Source organism: Cryptomeria japonica, chromosome 5, assembly GCF_030272615.1.
Source record: "Cryptomeria japonica chromosome 5, Sugi_1.0, whole genome shotgun sequence".
In the NCBI taxonomy this organism is placed as follows: Eukaryota; Viridiplantae; Streptophyta; class Pinopsida; order Cupressales; family Cupressaceae; genus Cryptomeria; species Cryptomeria japonica.
In genome coordinates this window covers 688,769,463-688,789,303 of record NC_081409.1, presented here as the reverse complement: position 1 = coordinate 688,789,303, position 19,841 = coordinate 688,769,463, and the positions used below count along the sequence as shown (strand labels likewise).

The following is a 19,841-nucleotide window of genomic DNA, read 5'->3' as shown; positions in this document are numbered from 1 at the left end:
TGGATCACCACTACCCCGTCGTGGAGCCTCAACTCTTTGTGCCTGACCCTGTCCTTATGCCTGTGCAGGGACATCATCCTCAACATTCTCAATATGAGGAGCCTGCTCACCTGGATCTGTAAAACAAGGGAATGGATGCTGCTGAAAATGATCTCTATATTGGGGCAATACCCCCACATCTGCTACATCGTCCAAGTAATCCCACCTTAGGCGGTGTAACCCTGTCAACTCCGACATCGCCAAAGCATACGATAACCGCGGAGACCATCCCTGTCTCTCCTCGTCGGCATAAGCTGTATACTCCTGTGAGATCCCCTAAGGCCGGCCATACTGCCTCATCACCCGAGAAACGATGAATCGCTCCACAATGGTCAGTGACCTCCCAATCAGTAGGCGTGTAACAAACAGGTCCCTGCGAACTAGTCACCAGTCATCCCACGGCTCCAAACCTCTATCTGGTCTCCATACGACGGCTATCAGCTCATCGAGCTGTCGTTTCCAATGCCGTGAGCATCCCGTGGTTCACACGGATATCAGATACTCTCAACAAATGAGTGAAGCCGTACAAATCAACATGAGCCTGCTCAACCTCAGATAAATCTCGCACTAATGTCATCGTGGGAGGATACACACATCTAAATAACACAGGAGGTAATCGAACTTGCAAAAACCCAACAATGAAGCATTAGAAAACATTCCAAATGAGCCTACAAGAGCAGTAAAACATCACACAAATCCAACTAAGTCAAATGCAAAATCAAAATTTCACGTTTACACCCTAAAAAATGCTCACTGTCTCTCAAATGACAAAACACAAAAAAGTAGCATCTCGTACGAGCCAGGAATAGCTCTAGTACGACAAACAAAGCTCAAACGACAAACTTTTAGACCCCGCACGACAAAATGGTCTTTTTACAGACTTGTCGTACGACACATGGATGGCCCTAGAATGACAAATCTAATGGTCTGAAATGACAAAACAAATTTTGCCAGTTTCTCGTACGAGACAGGATCCTGTCTCGCACGATAAAACGTGACCCTTGACTTCAAACATGTGGAAAACTTGAAAAATGAACAAAAAATTTCAAATTTGGAAACACAAACAAGCTTAAAATCGATCACTTACCGTTGGCTCATAGTTTCGGGGTTGATTATGTCTCCTTTGGCACTCGAATCGATGCTGACGAGTAGGGACCACCATTTTCTTCGCAGAAGGTTTTTTGAATTTTCAAACATGGAGGGTTAAAATGAATTGAAAATGACACTTTTGTCCCATATATAGCCAAAAACCTAATTTTTCAACTTGCTCCGATGGACATGAAAATTAAACTCTGCTAATTTGACCGTCCTCAGTCCATTTTTGGGATCGAAATCGAAAATCGAGATCATTTTGCTAGTCAATTTCAGAATTTGGATCACTTAGCGCTCTTTTCATCAAAAGCTCATGCTTTCTTCAAATTGCGCTCAATTTCTCATGAATCAACGCTAAATCTCAATTTAATTTTTACAAATCAACTTTGCGCTCAATTTCTTATCAATCAATGCAAAATGTTCAAAAATTCCTCTGAATCAATTTGTGCTCAAGCACCTTATCATCGCTAAAAAATTGCCTACAATCATGTACCCTCGCCATCTTTCGATTTCGCTCCCGAGTGGGCATACTCATGACCTTATGACCTCATATCTTCAAATGTCGAGAAAATTTTCAAATCTTCATCGAAAGTCGAGCAAAAAAAAAAACATCTTTTTCAACTAAAGAAAATCAATCAAATAAGACCTCATTGCTAGGGGCATCTCAACTTCATCGCTTTATATCAAGTTGAGATCTCTCGATCATCTGAATCAAATCAATCGCTAGGGGCATCTTGACTTTATCGCTTTATATCAAGTTGAGATCTCTCGATCATCTGAATCAAATCAATTTCTAGGGGCATATCAATTTCATCGCTTCATATCAAGTTGATATTTGTGTTTTATCTGAATCAATCTCTTAACGTTAATCAGTTTCATCGCTTTTCATCAAGCTGATTATTCATTTAAACTCAATCAAGGGTTTAAAGAGTATCTTTAATCACACTCAATCTAAGCAGGTGTTTTAGTTTCATTCGTTTCTTGATCAAGCTGAATAGTTTATCTTCATCGTATCTTGATCAATCTTGTTCAAGATCGATTTTAATCATCACTCACTGTGTCTAGATCAATCAAGTTCTAGATCAGTAAGATCCGCTTCTTGATCAATCAAGTTCAAGTTCGGTATCTTTTGTTTTCTATCGTTCCTAGTTCAATCAAGTTCAGGATCGGTATTGCTTTAATCAGACTTCATTCATCTTTGTTGCTTCGAATCAAGCTTAACACCTTGCTTTTAATCTAGTTCATGATCAATCAAGTTCAGAACTGGTATCTCCTAGACATCAAATTTTCTTTGAACCAACGCGCTGCTCGCACATTAATTCAAAGAGGGGCAAATGTAATACCCTAAAAATGGTCATCTAAACCATGAGCACCTAATCTCGACAACGTCACCAAGGTCCTTACCAAAGGCAATTAAATCAATCTTGAGCACACAATTAATTCTTTAATCATCAAATGTCACATGGCAAAATCAATCGCTCAATATTAATTAAATATTTATTTAATTAATTGATCATTCCAAGTAAATCATTTAAAACAATTATCTCATTTATTTTAATTGAATATCCTTGCATATTTAATTAAATAAATCAATTTTCCATTAAATCATCAAAAACAGGAATTAATTTAAATTAAATAAATCAATTGACCACAAATCTTCAAAAATGGAAATAAATCAAAAAATGAATTAATTGACAAAAAAGAATAAAAAATTTGAGAAAAGAAATCAATTCGAGATAATCTTGAAAAACAAATAAAAAATTGATAAATAATCTCAAAGAAGGCAATTAAAACAATTAAATATTAAAATTGAATGAAAGAGAGAATAAATCAGTTTTTTCTGATTTTAATCTTAATTTCAGTTCAATTTCCTTTAAAGTTGATAAAAGCATCCAACCACATCAATTCACCTGGATTGTGCTTCCTCTTGGAAAATCTTGACCACTCATCATCATTTGATCTTAGCCGTTGGTTTCTTTCTGAATTTTCTATAAATTCAGGCTCATCTCTCATTCAAAGGGAGGTTGGAGAATATATTGTTATTATGTTGTTTTTGCTCTAGATTCATTGATATATTGCATACATATTTAGATCATTTAGCTTAATATTGCTTAAATCTTGTTAGATCAATATTGCATCCATCTAGCTAACATCATGCTCATATAGATTAAATCCTTCGTCTTGGTGTAGTCTAGTCACTGGTATTGCTAAATAATCTGAGAGCAATCTTATACTCACATCTTTTAGAAGGCAATGGGTTGATTTGTTATGGTTTTATTATTCATATTTATATCTGTCTAAGCATGCATGTAATGACTTAATTGAAGTGCTGTGTATTGCAGATACATATCATTGGTCCATTTTTCACACACACAAAGATGACTTCCCACTTCCAAATATTGACATAATAGTGGATTTAATAGCAAGGCACAATATGTTATCCTTCAAGGATGGTTTCTTAGGTTATAATCAGAGGAAAATTGCTCCTAAGGATCAAATAAAGACAACATTTACTTATCCTTAGGGAAATTTTTGTTGGAATGTCATACCCTTCAGATTAAAAAATATCAGAGCTACTTATCAATGTGAAATGACCACTATATTTCATGACATGATGCATACATATTTGGAAGATTATATAGATAATTTTCTTGGAAGATCTTACACCAGAGATGGACACTTCAAAATCATGGATTAAATTTTCACAATATTGGAGCAATATAAGGTGTGTTTGAATCCAAAGAAATCTGTCTTTGGGGTAACCTCTCGAAAGCTCCTTGGATACATTATCTCAGCTAAGGAAATGGAAGTTGACCCTGCCAAAGTCAATTCCATACTTGAAATTCCTCCACCAAAAAATATAAGTCAACTATGATCACTACAAGGAAAACTATAATCTATCTATTGTTTTGTAGCATAACAAGCAAATAAATGTCAACCATTTTAGCACCTATTACTCAAGAATATTCCATTCAGATGGGATGACAATTGTGAGCAATCTTTTAAAAATATTAAAGAATATTTAATGTCACCACCAGCGTTAGTACCTCAGATAAATGAAAATCCCCTACTCTTGTTTATATCAATGTCTACCACAACATTGGGTGCACTTTTGGCACAACATGATTTGAAGGAAAAGAATGTGATATTTATTATATCAATTGTACTCTACTGGGATATGAGCTCAACTGTACTTCTATTGAAAGAGCATCCCTTGCTATTGTTTTTTCCTCATAGAAGTTGCAACATTACATTCTTACACATCAAACCAATCTTATTGTAAAGATTGATCCTCATAAGTATCTCCTAAGTAAAGTAGCACTTATATGATGATTGGCTAAATGGTTCATGATTCTTAGTGAGTTTGACATTGAATATGTGGAAAGAAAAGAAATAAAAGGACAAGATATAGTGGATCAAATTTTTGATGCTCCTATGATAGATGACCATCCTCGTATCAGAAAGTTATCTAATTAATCAATATTATACATAGAATTTGCACCTCTAGAATTTATGTTTTGATGGCTCTTACACACAAGGTGGTTCTAGCCTTGGCATTCTCTTTGTCATACCTCAAGGGGATTGTATATGAAAGGCTTATAAGATATGTTTTTGATGTACTAACAACATTACAGAATATGAAGCACTACTTGTTGGGCTCTGTATCACTATGCAATGGAAAATCCTAGAGTTGTTGTTCTTGGTAACTCTTGACTAGTGATTGGACAAGTTACTAATGAGTATAAAAAAAAGGATGAAAATATAATGTTGTATGAGACAATGGTGGATTAATTTAAGCTTATAAGAGAGCAACTGATTTAATGGCTATAATAGCGTCATTTGTAATAATGCCAAGTAATGTCATATGTTGTGAGTTCTTGGTGGAACCGCTTTTGGAAGCCACCTATAACATGCGTCAATCTAAGATGATATGTAATATCGTTGGTCCTAATTCTAAGTGGTATGGAGGCATCTATTCTTATTTATGTAATAATAACCTACCACTTGACCTATCCAAAAAATATTGTGAAACCTTTATATGCTGAGCTTCTTGCTATGCCATTTTAGTAGATACCCTATATTGTCGAGTTCTCGATGGTACCTTACTTAGATGTCTTGAGCATGATGACGCCAATAGTGCCTTTCGAGAGGTGCACGAAGGTGTATGTATGGCACATTCTAGCAGTCCTACACTAGCCAAGAAATTCTTGAGCACTGGTTACTACTACCCAACCATGGAAAAATATGCTTATCAGTTTGTTAAGAAATACATGCAATGTTGGATACGCAAAGACTTGATACATGCACTTGTACACGAATTACAAGCCATTGTTACATCTTGGCTCTTATGTTAGTGGGGATTTGACTTCATAGGTAGAATCCATCCACCTTCATCCAATTGCCATAAATTCATTACCTTTGTTATAGAATATTTCATAAAATGGATTGAAGCCATTCCTCTCACCCATGTCACTGGTAAAAAAATTGCTAGATTCATCCTCAATTACATAATATGTGAATATAGTCTCCTCCTTTCTATCATCACAAACAATAATCATCCCTTCAAGAATTAGAATATTAATGACTTTAGTGAATAGTTCCACATTCAACACCATACTATCCTCAACGTAATGATCGGGATAAGGATTCTAATAAATCTATCCTAAAAATTCTCAAAAAGACAATCAATGAAGTAGGTTACGATTATCATATCCAATTGAATCTTGCCTTGTGGGTTTATTGCACGAGTGTCTGCACTCCCATAGGTGCTACTCCATAAGACCTTTTCTATGGTGCAAAATCCATACTACCCATCGAGATTGAGATGCCTCCCTTACGAGCCTTTTTGTGCAATCTGATCAGTGATGAAGACTACAAAGTCTCCCACTTGCATGAGCTAGAAATGATCGATGAAAGAACACAAATTGCCTTCAATCACCTTAGAGAATACTAGTAGCACATGTGCAGAAGCTACAAAAATAGAGTTAGATCATGAACATTTGGCATTGGTGGTCTTTTCCTTAAAGAGAATCCTAAGAATTAACAAGGTAGAGAAAAAAAGGGCAAGTTTGAACCTAACTAGCTAGGTCCATACATTATGACTGTTATGTATGGATCGAGAGAATATCAACTGGCTAATCCAAAAGGTGAACCACTTGAAGATCTGATCAGTATCATTCACCTTTTTAGGTTTTATGCATAAGCATTTTAGGGAATTTCTTTGAAGATCTTGAAAAATGAAAAAAAAAGTCTTGAAAAAATGAAAAAAAATTAGAAAAAGTATTGAAAACTCTATTGGAGATGGTGTGTTCAACATACTCATTTCTTGGCATAGATAATTACTCATAAGTACCTACAGGGAGTGAATTCTCAAGTTCTTGGTCGTTTTAATTTACCAGGTAGGAGTTAATTCATATGGTCCACTCTTCAGAAGGGGGCTTTTCTTGTTAAGCAAGGTCTTTTTTAGGTTGTCAATGTTAGAGTAATCTTTTATTAGCTAATAATTATTTATTTAATTATTAGTCTATTATACTCTATGCTTAAGCTAAACTTAGGAATCTTATAATTCTTTAGGGTTTTCAACTTTAGGGTTTTGAGTATCCTTTTATAAGGATTCTCTCTTTGTATTTTCATATCAATTCTAATTATTGAATTGCATTCTTGTTGTACAATCAATATGACTCCTTTTTCTGGATCTTTGAATTCTGGCCTCCATAGCTTTTTTGTTTCTCTCTTTCTGTGACAGGTTTGCATGCAGGTGATCTTTGGGAGCTGTAGAGTTGATTTTTTCTCAACTCCAATATGGTATCAGAGCTCCAGATTTGCATGCCCATATTCTCTTCATGAGAGATTTTGGGCCTTGTTCTTTAGATCTGTGTATTTAGGGGTTTGTGTAGTTGTTTTTTTCATTTCTGGGGGTAGCTGATTTTTTGGTATATTTTGGTGCCAAAAGGACCTCACAGATGGATTCAAAAGACTGATTCCATGAATTTTGATATAATTTGCCTATTTTTGGTGATAGGGGCATATGGGGCATGATTTTTTATTGGCATGTTTTTCGAGGCACAAAAATCCATACGAATATACTTGCAAACGCGTCAAAAAATTTTCGTCAAAAAAAAACCAAAAAACCAAAAACAAATTTTTTACCTTCTTTATGCCCTACAAGAGGGGCTTTTTTCTTTTGGCCGTAACTTGGTCATATGGAGGCAATTTTTCAAAAACCTTATATCATCGAAAAGCTATTTTTGAGCTCTATCCAAACCTGGAGGTTTGAACTTTTGTTTTTTATTTTTTGATGACATTTTATGTTGTCAAAGCCAGAGGTTTTATTTTTGCACTCCGGGAGACATCACTTGAGCATCTGAACTCCGTTTTTTGAACACTTTATATTATTGGAAAGCTTGTTCTGTGTACTTTCTAGTCATATGCGTGTTCTTTCCAGATTCTAATCCAAGTATATTTATTTAGTTTTTTGCTTTTCAGCACTCTGGTGAATATCTTGGATGTTTCAGGTCCTGGGATCTCTTTCTTTGAGTAGGATGTCTCATTTTTTGTTATTCTTTCTATTTCTAGTTTTTTGTCTCTTTTTATCATTGTAGCATTTTATTTATGTAAACGCATTGAGATAAAGTGCCATCATGCATTGTCTACTTGAGATCTTGCACATCTTGTGCCTTACTGTACATGCACTACTTATAAAGTGCCATTAAGGAGTTGATGTTTCCCTTGTGTTTTCTATCTACCTTTGTCCAGTGAGTGTTCCTTCCCCGACATTTGCCTCATGATGTGTGTCAAGTGAGTGTTCCTTCCACGACACTATGTACTTTTTCTCTGCACCTTAGATGTTCCTGGTTCTTCGTCATGCAGTTCTTGTTGGTCATTCTTTTCAGTGTACTTGTCCCTCTCCCTTTTCCACATTATGGGAAGGTTTGTCCTGTTGTTTAAATGCTTCCTTGGTTTGATTGATTAGCTCTTCAGGCTTTGGTGTCTCATGCCATCTATATCTTTGAGTTTAGTTGTTTGCCCTTTTTTGCCATCTGATTCAAGTAGTGTCTTCTCTACCAGGTCATGTTCTATTTCAGTGGAGCTTCTTCAGATCAACAGTTACTCTTCGATAGTGTTTGCAACTATTTCATGCTTCAGTGGTGTTCTTCATGCTTTTTTTGTTCCTATCTTCTGGAAAACTCTTGTTTGGAGGCTTCTTAGTCCTTCACTTTTGTTTTCATCTCTTATTGGAGAGGAGTTTTGTTCCCACAGGGTTTTCTCCTTTTACTCCACTTTGCAAATATTTTATTGTACTTGGGTACCTCATCAGGTCTAGTTTCCGGGACCCATTGTTGCTTTCTTGCATTTTTAACATGGTTTTTAGTCCTTAGTTGTTTCTTAGCTACTCCCTAAGTTCATCGTAATGGGGGGTGTTAGAGTAATCTTTTATTAACTAATAATTATTTATTTAATTATTAGTCTATTATACTTTATGCTTAATCTAAACTTAGGAATCTTATAATTCCTTAGGGTTTTCAACTTTAGGGTTTCGAGTATCCTTTTATAAGGATTCTCTCTTTGTATTTTCATAACAACTGTAATTATTGAATTGCATTCTTTTTGCACAATCAATATGACTCCTCTTTTCTGGATCTTTGAATTCTAGCTTCCATAGATTTTTTGCTTCTCTCTTTCTGTGACATGTTTGCATGCAGGTGATTTTTGGGAGTTGTAGAGTTGATTTTTTCTCAACTCCAATAATGCTCAAGTGATGTCTCCCGAAATGCAAAAAGGGAACCTCTGGCTTTGACATCATAAAACGTCATAAAAAAAAAAATCAAAATTTCAAACATCCAGATCTGGATAGAGCTCCGAAAGAGCTTTCCGATGATATAAGGTTTTTGAAAAAGCGCCTCCGTATGACAAGTTACGACCAAAAGAAAAAAACCTCTATTGTCGGGCATAAAGAAGGTATTTTTTTTTTTTTGATGAAAATTTTCTGACGCATTTGCAAGTACATCCGTACGGATTTTTGTGCCGCGAAAAACGTGCCAATAAAAAATCATGCCCCAGATGCCCCTGTCACCGAAAATAGGCAAATTATATATCAAAATTCATGGAATCAACCTTCTGAATCTAACTGTGAGATCCTTTTGGCACTAAAATATACCAAAAAATCAGCTACCCCAAGAAATGGAAAAAAACAACTGCACAAACCCCCGAATACACAGATTTGAAGAACAAGGCCCAAAATCTCTCATGAAGAGAACAGGGGCATGCAGATTTGGAGCTATGATACCATATTGGAGTTGAGGAAAAATCAACTCTACAACTCCCAAATTTCACATGCATGCAAATTTGTCATAGAAAAAGAGAAGCAAAAAAACTACGGGCCTGTCTTTTTTTAGGTTGTCAACTCTGGTAATACAACTCTTTTTTGGTCTAATTCTTGGGACAATTATCCTCCTTTTCTATCTAACTTTCCTTCTCTTCAGGATTTGAGTCATAGTTTCATTGATGCTGGCTAGAGTAGGGTTTCTGAATTCAAGGAATGTTATTCTTTGGGGTTGTCCCCCATCCATCGGTGGAAGGATATGTCTAGTTGGCCCCTTGGAGGAGATGTTTCTTTCTGTGTGCTTCTCTCTTCTATTTTGACATAAAGATATTTCTCCTCTTCAGGGGGCAATGATATTTTAGCTTTGGGTTTTAGCTTTGCATGTGCATACTTGGTGGCCAATGGTTATAAGAAATTGGAAATTGATAAGTTTGGATTGGAACCTTTCCCCTGTTGGAAACAAGTTTGAAATAAATTTTGTTGGCCCAAATGTAACATTTTTGTTTGGCTTCTTAGTCAAAATAAGTGTTTGACTTGGGATAACCTCTGTAAATGGGGGTTTCAAGGGCCTTCAAAGTGTGTTCTTTGTGGGTGTAATGGTGAGGACTCTGCTTATCTATTTTTTCAATGTACTTTTGCATTGCAGTCATGGTCTCTATGGTGGAATTGTTGAAATAACCCAATTATTCATCCTACATCTTTGATTGACTTCTGGAAACATTTGGGTCAGCCTCCTACGAAGGCTTCTATTCTTCAAATTTCTTGGGAAATTGGTCCTACTTTTCTTCTCTGGTAGGTTTGGTTGGAAAGAAATCATAGGATTTTTCAGGGTCATCAGCATCTTATTGATTATGTTTGGTCCAAATTTCTATAGTCTGTTCAAGAGACCCTTATGGAAAAGTGTTCTCTTGATAGGGATCTTTTCCCTGTTGATATTATGGTGATTCAAATTTGTAGCTTGAGCATCTTCTTGATAATTTTGTCTCTCTTTCTTGGACTTCTCTTTGTCATTCCTCTCGTTAGATTAACAAAGATGGTCATTGGACTCTTCCTCCTTGTAATATTCTTAAGATAAACACTGATGGTTCTTCTCATGGGAATCTTGGACCTATGAGAATTGGCGGTGTTGGAAGGGGTAGTAATGGTGCTATGCAATTCTTTTTTTTAATGGGAACAGGTTTTGGGAAAACAATCATATGGAATCTTGTGCTCTCGTATTTTCCTTACAACGAGCTCTTGAGCTACAATGGAATCATGCTATCTATGAGTTGGATTCGATGATTTTGGTCTCTCTCCATACTAATCCATCTTCTAAGAGAATTTATTGGAAAATTTCATCTCTAGTTGCCCAAATTTGGCAGATATCTTCTTGCTTCAATTCTATCTCTTTTACTCATATTTCCCATGAGTGGAATAGGGTCGCTGATTTATTTGCTAAATGGGAATCAAATTCTCCTTGTGGTTGGTGTGTTATTGATTTGGATTCTCTATCAGCTGATAAAGATCCTCATCTATTTAGTCTTCTTTGGTATGATGCAGGGTGAAGGTGTTCTTTCTATGATTCCTCATTTTTTTCTTGTGGATCTCTTTGTTATGCAGGTTTGTTAGGAGGCCTCTTTGGGTCCTTCATGTTTTTTGGGTGGTCATGTCCACTATTATTTGGAAATCCTTCATCATTGTATATGTTTCTTTGTACTTCTTATTCATAATGTATTTTTAGCTTTTTGCCAAAAAAAAAAGGAAAATAAATAAATAAATAAATAAAAAACTAAAGATAATTCATTCATGCTATAGTGAAAACCTAGCAAACATGTGCTTTGGGAAAGTACCATGGTGAAAATCGAGAAAATGGCACGATGTGTAGTGATCTTTCTCTTTCCTCCTTGAGGATTCTACTTGACCTTTCACCTCATATCCATTCTCCTTCCACATTAAAATAACCTTTCCACGACAGAAAATGTTAACCTTAGGTATAAAGTGTTTGATCTAGGATTTAGCCCAAAAGGGAGGGGGTATGGGAGAAGAGGACATCAACGAGACAACGAAAGAGGTAGAGAAGCTGCCAGCTGGGTTAGGAGTCCAAACTAAAATATCATCCTATTGATGCGACCCCATATGAACAACCAACAAGGAAGATTGAATCGGTGCTAGATCCATGCTGATCTGGTAAAGATCCACCCATCAACCATTCCTCCAATGGTCCTTAACATGAGTCCCATAGAAAGCCTTGCAAGTATCAACCCACCCATTGAAGCTTTCATAATAATTTAAGGGCTCCTTCATTATCCATCCATCTTCCCAAAACCTAGCATGATTCCCTTTTCTTATACTCCAGTTGACTCCCATTTTAATAATTTTCCTTCCTCTAACCATATCATTTCAGAGAACTGACCCACAAGGCAAAATTGTAGATTCAAGAAAGGTCTTAAGAGATCCAGTATTGGCCATATATTTGCTCCTTAAAATATCGTTCCATTCACTATTAGAGGAAAAAGTTCTCTAGATTTGCTTAGCAAGGAGAGCCCTATTCATGGTTTTAATTATCCCGAGACCTAGACCTCTCACATTTTTTTGGTCTACAAACAACTTCTCAACCAATAAGCAGAATTCTTTTTCTTTCCACACTAGACCAAAGAAAGTTTTTTTGAACTTTTTCAATGGCCTCGACAAATTTAAAAGAAATTTTAAAAGGACTTAAAGCATAGATAGGAAGATTATGAAGAGTAGCTTAAAGAAGGTGAATTTTACTTGCTTGACTAAGAAGAGAACCTTTTCATCCAGCTAACTTTTTATTGAATCTATCAATCAATAAATTTCAGGAGTTAGGAGGTTTAATACCCAGGGGAAAAACTAGATAAATAGATGGTATTGAATCCACTCTGCATCGAATAATTCTAGCAATTTTATTCTGCCTAGGCTCTGGAGTGTTGAAGAAAAATAAAGAGCTTTTCTATCTATTAACCATCTAACCGGACGCTGACTGACAATCATCCAAGGCTATTTTCATATTCCTAGCTTCAGCCACAGTAGATTTCCCCATCAACATGGTATCAGCCACAAACAATTGGTGAGAACAAACCAAATTACTGGATGAAGGCCTCAAACCCATTAGGGATCCCTACTTGACCATCCTTGTCAGGTTCCTACCAAGGCCTTCTTCCATAATAGTAAAAAGAATAGGGGAAATGGGGTCACCCTGTCTTAGCCCTCTTGAATTCTTAAAGAAATGTTAAGAAGACCCATTCAAAATGATGAATAAGGAAGCTAAGGAAATGAGTTGACCAATCAGCTAAAGGCCTCTATTGTTGAAGCCAAACGCCCTCATGATTTTGAGTAAGAAGTCCCACTCAACACAATCATAAGCTTTCAAAATGTCTAACTTGAGAAGAAATCCCTCAAACATAGATTCCAAGAGAGAATGAATATTTTCATGGACATTAATAATTGAATAAAGGATCTGCCTTCCAGGAACAAAGCCATTATGTTAAGGAGAGATCAAGGAGGAAACAATAATTAAATAATCTTGAGGTCAGAACCTTAGAAATAATTGTAGAGGCTTATATTCCTGAATGCTTCAAAGTGCACAACTCCAAGGTGTTTAGGGATGAGGACCAGGAAGGTGGCATTTAGCTCTTTAAGAAAGCGTCTTGAACCAAAGAACTCCTTAACAACATTCACCACATCATCAGCCACAATCTCTTAGAACCACTAAAAGAAGAACATATGAAATCCATCATGTCATAGAGCCTTATTAACTTCAAAAAAAAATGTAGCACTCTTGATGTCTTCCTTGGATGGAATAACAATTAACATCTCGTTATTTTCTTCCTTAACAAGTCTAGGGATAGCATCTGAAAGATGATCTTGCATTGCATGATTAACTCCATCATTCGTCAAGAGAAGATTACTGAAAAAAAGGACAACTTGTCTTCTAATATCTTCATCCTTCTCAAAGCAGCTACCATTGTACTCTATGCAAGAGACTCTATTTTTTAGCCCTATGTTTCAGCGTAGTCATGTGAAAATATCTGGTATTTTTATCTCCTACTGAAAGCCAAATAGCCCTGGATCTCTTCTTCCAAAATTCTTCCTCTTTAGATATTATGTCATGAATCTTCATGAGCAACTCATTTTCCTTCATCTTGTAGTCAACAATGTATCCCTCTAGCTGTATTTTTTCTTGTACCTCCTTAAGTTCAAGTTGTAACTAAGACTTGATACCAAAAATATTACCAAAGGTTTATTTATTGGATCTTCTAACCTTTATTTCGAATTCCCTCAATTTCTTGGCAACTCATAGCTGTCCCAAAGACAGAGACATTCCACCATTTCCTAACTTCCTCAAGGAGTTGGGGGTGGGAAAGCCACATACGTTCAAATCTAAAGAGGAAATTCATGTTTGCTAAAATAGGATCCACCACAAAACTTATAGGAAAGTGATCAGAGCCCACCCTAGAGAGAGCCTTTAAGGAACATAAATAATTTAACAACCATTTATCAAAAATTAAAGTTCTATCCAATCTGACTTGAATCAAATCCTTACCAATTCTTCGATTTGACCAGGTCTAGGAGGCTTCTTGTAGCTCCAAATCAATCAACGTTTGGTTATTAATGAAGTCTTGACGAACCATTTTACTTTATAGATTCACCTGGGATCCTATGAACTTCTCATTATCCTAGAGAGGGTTATTGCAATCTCCCATGACAATCCAGTTTTCATTAATAAATTTTCTACGAAAGGCATCAAGCTCTTGCCACAAAATATTTCTGGACCCTTTCCCATTAGGGGAATAGATATTGGATTGGATCCAAAAAAAAAAATCTCAGATATGGGTAAATCTGGCAGCCACATGATCGATACTCTCAAAAAATGGTTCACCTTTAATAAAGTTTAGATTCCAAAAGATAACAATTCCCCCTGAATCACCATCAAAACTATTTCCATGCGCCCCGCGAAACTTAAACATTTTAATCATTTTCGCTCTTTCTTTAGGGATTTTAGATTCTTGGATTAGTAACCAATGTTAGGACTATAAAGTTAATACACCTTAATCCCAATAGTATAATCATACATAAAATTCATAATAAATTATACAGAGAGACCATTAAAAGAGATTGGAGCAAAAAGTTTTATAAAGAATTGTTTGTTCATTTTTAAAAATAAATATCATCTTTTAATACATAAAACATATAATTGTGATATGAAAGGAAAGAAAAACAATATTTACTCCAAGAATTTGGTTCTATACTTAACCATTTTATTAAGTTCCATGTTTGAACTCTTAATGTATCCAAAAGATATAGCTTGGGGATTCTCCCTGTATATTCGTTTATCTATTATATTTAATTTACACATAATCAATTCATTTCACTTGGCATTTTCTTATTTTTTCCTTTTTATTATCAGTACTTGTCGTTAGGTTAGTACTATTGCAATTGATTGCATTATTTATTTTTATCTCATTATTATTCAATTGTTTCTCCACCAATTAGAACTATGTATTTTTGTTTTGGTCTATATTTTTTAGTTTTTATAAAGTTAAGATGCATGATTTTTAAGTTTCTAAATTATAAAAATTATTTTTCTGCAATCTAATTGGCTTGGAAAATTTACATCTTATTAGCAATTTTTTCAGGATCCACCATCTGAATGAAATTTTTTAGGCACGTTAAAATAATATTTAGCATGTTTAAATTTTCTTATCAAATTTATTTCATAGATCCACCAAACAAATATTTAACAAATTCTAAATTTTTTTAAAAATTAATATATAATATATATAACATTAAAAGTTAGATTGGGGTAGGGCTCTTCTAAAAAAAAAATTGAAAAATACATGGCTCTGCATTTCGACGAACGACATAACCACAAGGGTTTCTCAACAATCATGATTCAGGGTTTCTCTCAACAACCGGTAGGGCTTCCCCTCTACAGAATTAACCATGGTATAAGGTGAAAAGCAAGCGATCAACTAAAGCTGAAAGAAGGGAAGCGAGGGTTTTGATGGATTTTTCTAAAGTTTGGGCAGTCCCCATTACATCCCGAATCCCAGACTGCGCTACAAAGGCAAATCACATTCCCTTGGGAACTAGGGATGCTACATCAAATCGATGTCAACCCCTTAAAAGGCCCCTGTGTATACTTGTTTTGGAGGATTTTGTGTATGCAAGGTTGAGCGGAGGGCATTTTGAAGTAAGAGGCTATGAGTGGATCAGAAAGGTGAGGTGAGAAGGTGACTGCTTGGAAATATCTGTTTACATGTTTTTCTTTGCATTTGAAGATGCATATGGGTGGTGGGTCCCATGCAAAAATATCAAACTTGCTCAAACAGATGGATCTACATTATTAGATCTGGAAATTCAATAGTCAGCAGGTGTTTTGGTGACAAAAGCCCCTGAGTTCTAAACCCTTTGTTTTGTCTCGAGGATCCACTCCAAAGAAAACCCATGGCAAACTTGTGTGATGGCAGTAAGGGAATGCACTACACTATCGTCAAGTACAAAGATTATGTGCACAATAAGAATTAAAAAATATCATATTGCAGAAGCATTAGGCAAGTCTTTTTTGTCATTATCTAGCCAAAAGCACCAAGCGCTGAAGTTTAAAGAATAAGCCAAATGAGTCCTTATCTAGCTAAGTAAGGTGAGTTATCTTAACAGGAATGAATAACCACTTCATGAAGTTGAAACTACATGTACAATTGTATAGGTTTCAATAGCATGGTAACCTTTGTTTCATACCTTGATTTTACACATCAGTTGTCTGAATCACAGTATATTCTTAGCCTTCTGGGATATGGTTTATGGCTTATAGTTAATTCTCACAAGTCTACAATAACCACTAACTGTCAAGGAACTCATTAAGGTTGCTCTGTTTACCAATAGTCCAAGACAATGTTTTTCTATACCTGAAGTATTTTCTAATATAAATTTATAGAGGCTGCAATTTAAGAAAAGTCTTCTAAGGGCTTTTTTAAAATAAAAATGAATGGCTGTTGGGGAAATTTAAATGTCCCTGGGATGGTCAAGGTACGCAGGGGATGCTATGGTGTCTCCAACTCATAGCTAAAGGGTGTGCATTCCTTTGGTGTATACTTGGTTTTAGCTCCATATTTATTTATTTGTTTGCTCTCAGGTCCTTATCGATATAGATCAATAGCTATCATTATTGTTGGGTTGTGGCCTCATATACATCTTATTATTGCATTGTGGCTCCATGATGTGTCAAGATTGAGCCAGGGAGTATTGGATTGTAGGTCCATGATATGTATCAAAAGTGGCCCCAAATCAATAAGCTCTACCCCAAGAAAGGAAAATCATTTCTTCATGTTTGGGTGTGCAAATACTACTCAACGATGAGCTCCCATGGTATACCTGATGGAATTGCATCGTGTACTGATCTTTACATTCATTGCTTGAATGCATCTTTTAGGATAGAGAAACCAAATTATGATGTATATCCACATGTTAAGTATTCAGAGGTCTTCACTACAAATAGGTTGAATCAGGTTATTGAAATGGGCTGAACTGCTGCAACTTGGGTGCTATTTAAGCCTTTGAACTCTATGATCTTCTACATTTGAGCATTTGATTAAGTATAAAATATACATCTCTAGGTGGATGTTTATCAAGTGACGTTTTACATGAATCCATTAGAAATTACTTTTTGGTGTTGGCAGTTACGTGTATTACTAAATTCTATTTATGGTCCGGAAGTTACTTTTTACAGCCCGTTTTTTATTTCGATTATTCATTGCTTTTGTTTGGCAATTACAATTAACTTAGTTTCTTTGTATTTCTTTGTATTTGCCAGTGAACTTTTTTGAAGCTGAATAAGACATCTAGAGTGCAAACGTTTCTAAAACATGTTTACCTGGACTTTGTGAATCCCATTAAAACAGGTTTCTCTATGGGATGGTATCATACCTTCAAAGGAGAATGCTAAGTTCTGGATTCATACAACAAATAAATATGCTTTTGTGGATCAGGTTTGCTTCTAAGAAGCTTTCTTTTATGGTTGCCCTTGTTAAGTATCTGTGCATTATATAGCATTTGCAAAGAACGGACAATCAAGGAAAGGCATGGTTCATTTTCATATAATCTTATCTTAATTAGAAGCACTAAGCATAAGCAGGTTGGGTGGTATGTAATGCTAATATCTTGTCCCACCTATAGATATTATCTGGTTTGACTTTATAGGCAGGGTATATCCTCCAATTTTTTTTGTCTGAATTTGAATTCTTGATATCGTCTATCGGATATCCAGTGTCTGTAATGAGAACATATTTTGGACAGAAGAATTCGCTGAATGCCCGTCTCTGTTTGTGCAATTGATTGAACCATTTTGCTCTTCAGCTGCTCTCTTTTCTTTTTATGAATCTTGAATAATTATGTTCTGCCACCGTTGCTTGCAGGGGAGCAATCTACGTGGCAAAGAGCTCAATTTGACAATGCACTGGCATGTTATGCCAAAGACAGGTTATATGTTTGCTGACAAAAAAGTGATATCAGGTTTCCGTCTGCCAGAGGAATACAGATAGCATTGATGTATCAAACTGATTCCAGCGGTTAAGATACTAACATCAAAATTGCATGGACACGGATGCAGATGCAAATACGGATACGGTATGGGATACGAATATGGCCATATTTTACAACCCCCAATATGGATATGGCTGGATACAACATTCATAAAGAACACATATACATATTTAACACAATTTTCTAAGTTATTAGAGGAGATTTTCATTATTTTAAAAGCAATATAGACACATAATTGCTACATAACTAATTAGAAGTTGATTTAACAGTTAAAAATATGCAAAAGTAGTAGAGTTGCATTGGAAGATAACCCCCAAAAAGGGTTGCTGAATATTTCATTGTCTTTCTCATTTGATGTAGGTTTTGTTTATACCAGTTTTTTTTTCTTTTAAATTATCTGAATGAAGTGTTTTTAAATTAAATTTAGGAAGATTTACAACCCCACCATCACTTCCACTCATCCGTTAACGGGTCCTGTCTGCAATGATCACATCCCCAAGGTAGATGAAACATAAATGCGATATAGATGCCAGACTAAACAGCAGCACAGATATTGATGTAGAAATTAAGAAGTTAACATGACTTTGGAAGGCAGTTTTATTGCTCATTGTTTCTTTTCATATTCAGAGAATTGCATTGCGATGAAGATGACTTGCAGAAGGATGCAAAATGCTACTCTGCCGCTACTAGTAAAGAAGACTTTCTTGATTTAACCCCAAATTAATGGGGGTGAAAGAGAATACATGCATAATCTTTTATCAATCGGCGTGGAAGGCAGATGTTTGCAATTCCTATAGACAATTTTGTAGTTGAAAATCCACAGGTGTAGTCGCAAATAAATTTGGTTGCGGTTTGTAGTTATCTTATTATCAGATGGGGTTGGACTGTTGTTTAGTTTTGGATTTACATTTAAAGAGATTTTTAGATAAGAAGAGAGTTGATATGCTTTTGTTCTTCTTGCATTTTCAGGGATCATTTGATGATATTTTATGCGGTTAACAAATTCCTATGTATAAAGGAACTGCCTTTTTTCTAGGGATGACTTACACGCTCATAAAATTTGTAACAAATTTTAAATTATAGCATGAAATCTCTATCCAACATCAAATGCCTTGGAGCTATTTACAACTACTCATTTTTCTTAAGAAATGAAACAGATCCTATATTTGAAAGAAACGATTGAGAAATTTGGACAAAGATCCAACAATTTCATTCATTTAAGTGTAAATAATAATTGCAATGAAGTTTCATTTTTAAAAATAGAAAGAGAAGAGGGTGACAACTCAAACCTTAAAAATTATAGCATGAAATCTCTACCCAACATCAAATGCCTTGGAGCTATTTACAACTACTCTTTTTTTTCTAAGAAATGAAACAGATCTTATATTTGAAAGAAACGATTGAGAAATTTGGACAAGATCCAACTATTTCATTCATTTAAGTGTAAATAATAATTGCAATGAAGTTTCATTTTTAAAAATAGAAAGAGAAGAGGGTGACAACTCAACCTTAAAAATTATAGAATGAAATCTCTACCCAACATCAAATGCCTTGGAGTTATTTACAACTACTCATTTTTTTTTTCTAAGAAACGAAACAGATCCTATATTTGAAAGAAACGATTGAGAAATTTGGAGAAGATCCAACTATTCCATTTATTTAAGTGTAAATAATAATTTCAATGAAATTTCAGTTTTAAAAATAAAAAGAGAAGAGGGTGACAATCAACCTTAAAAAACTTCAATTATCAAGGAATGAGGCAACACCCCACTTTGCAAACAAGGGAACTGCATATCTAAATGAAGAGGGTAAGCAGTTTTAACATAAGGTGTGATAAATGTATAAC

The 19,841-nt window shown here is 35.2% G+C and overlaps 1 protein-coding gene across 1 annotated transcript in view; it reads left to right on the top strand.

Moving 5' to 3' along the window:
- The window catches only part of LOC131040741 (signal peptidase complex subunit 3B), a 107,211-nt gene extending 88,818 nt beyond the window's left edge, over positions 1-18,393 (top strand). The window contains exons 5-6 of the mRNA XM_057973693.2: positions 17,356-17,442; positions 17,869-18,393. Coding sequence (XP_057829676.2) covers positions 17,356-17,442; positions 17,869-17,994 — 213 coding nt within the window. The 3' untranslated portion in view covers positions 17,995-18,393. The remainder of the gene's footprint in view (positions 1-17,355; positions 17,443-17,868) is intronic.
- Positions 18,394-19,841: the final 1,448 nt, after the last annotated feature.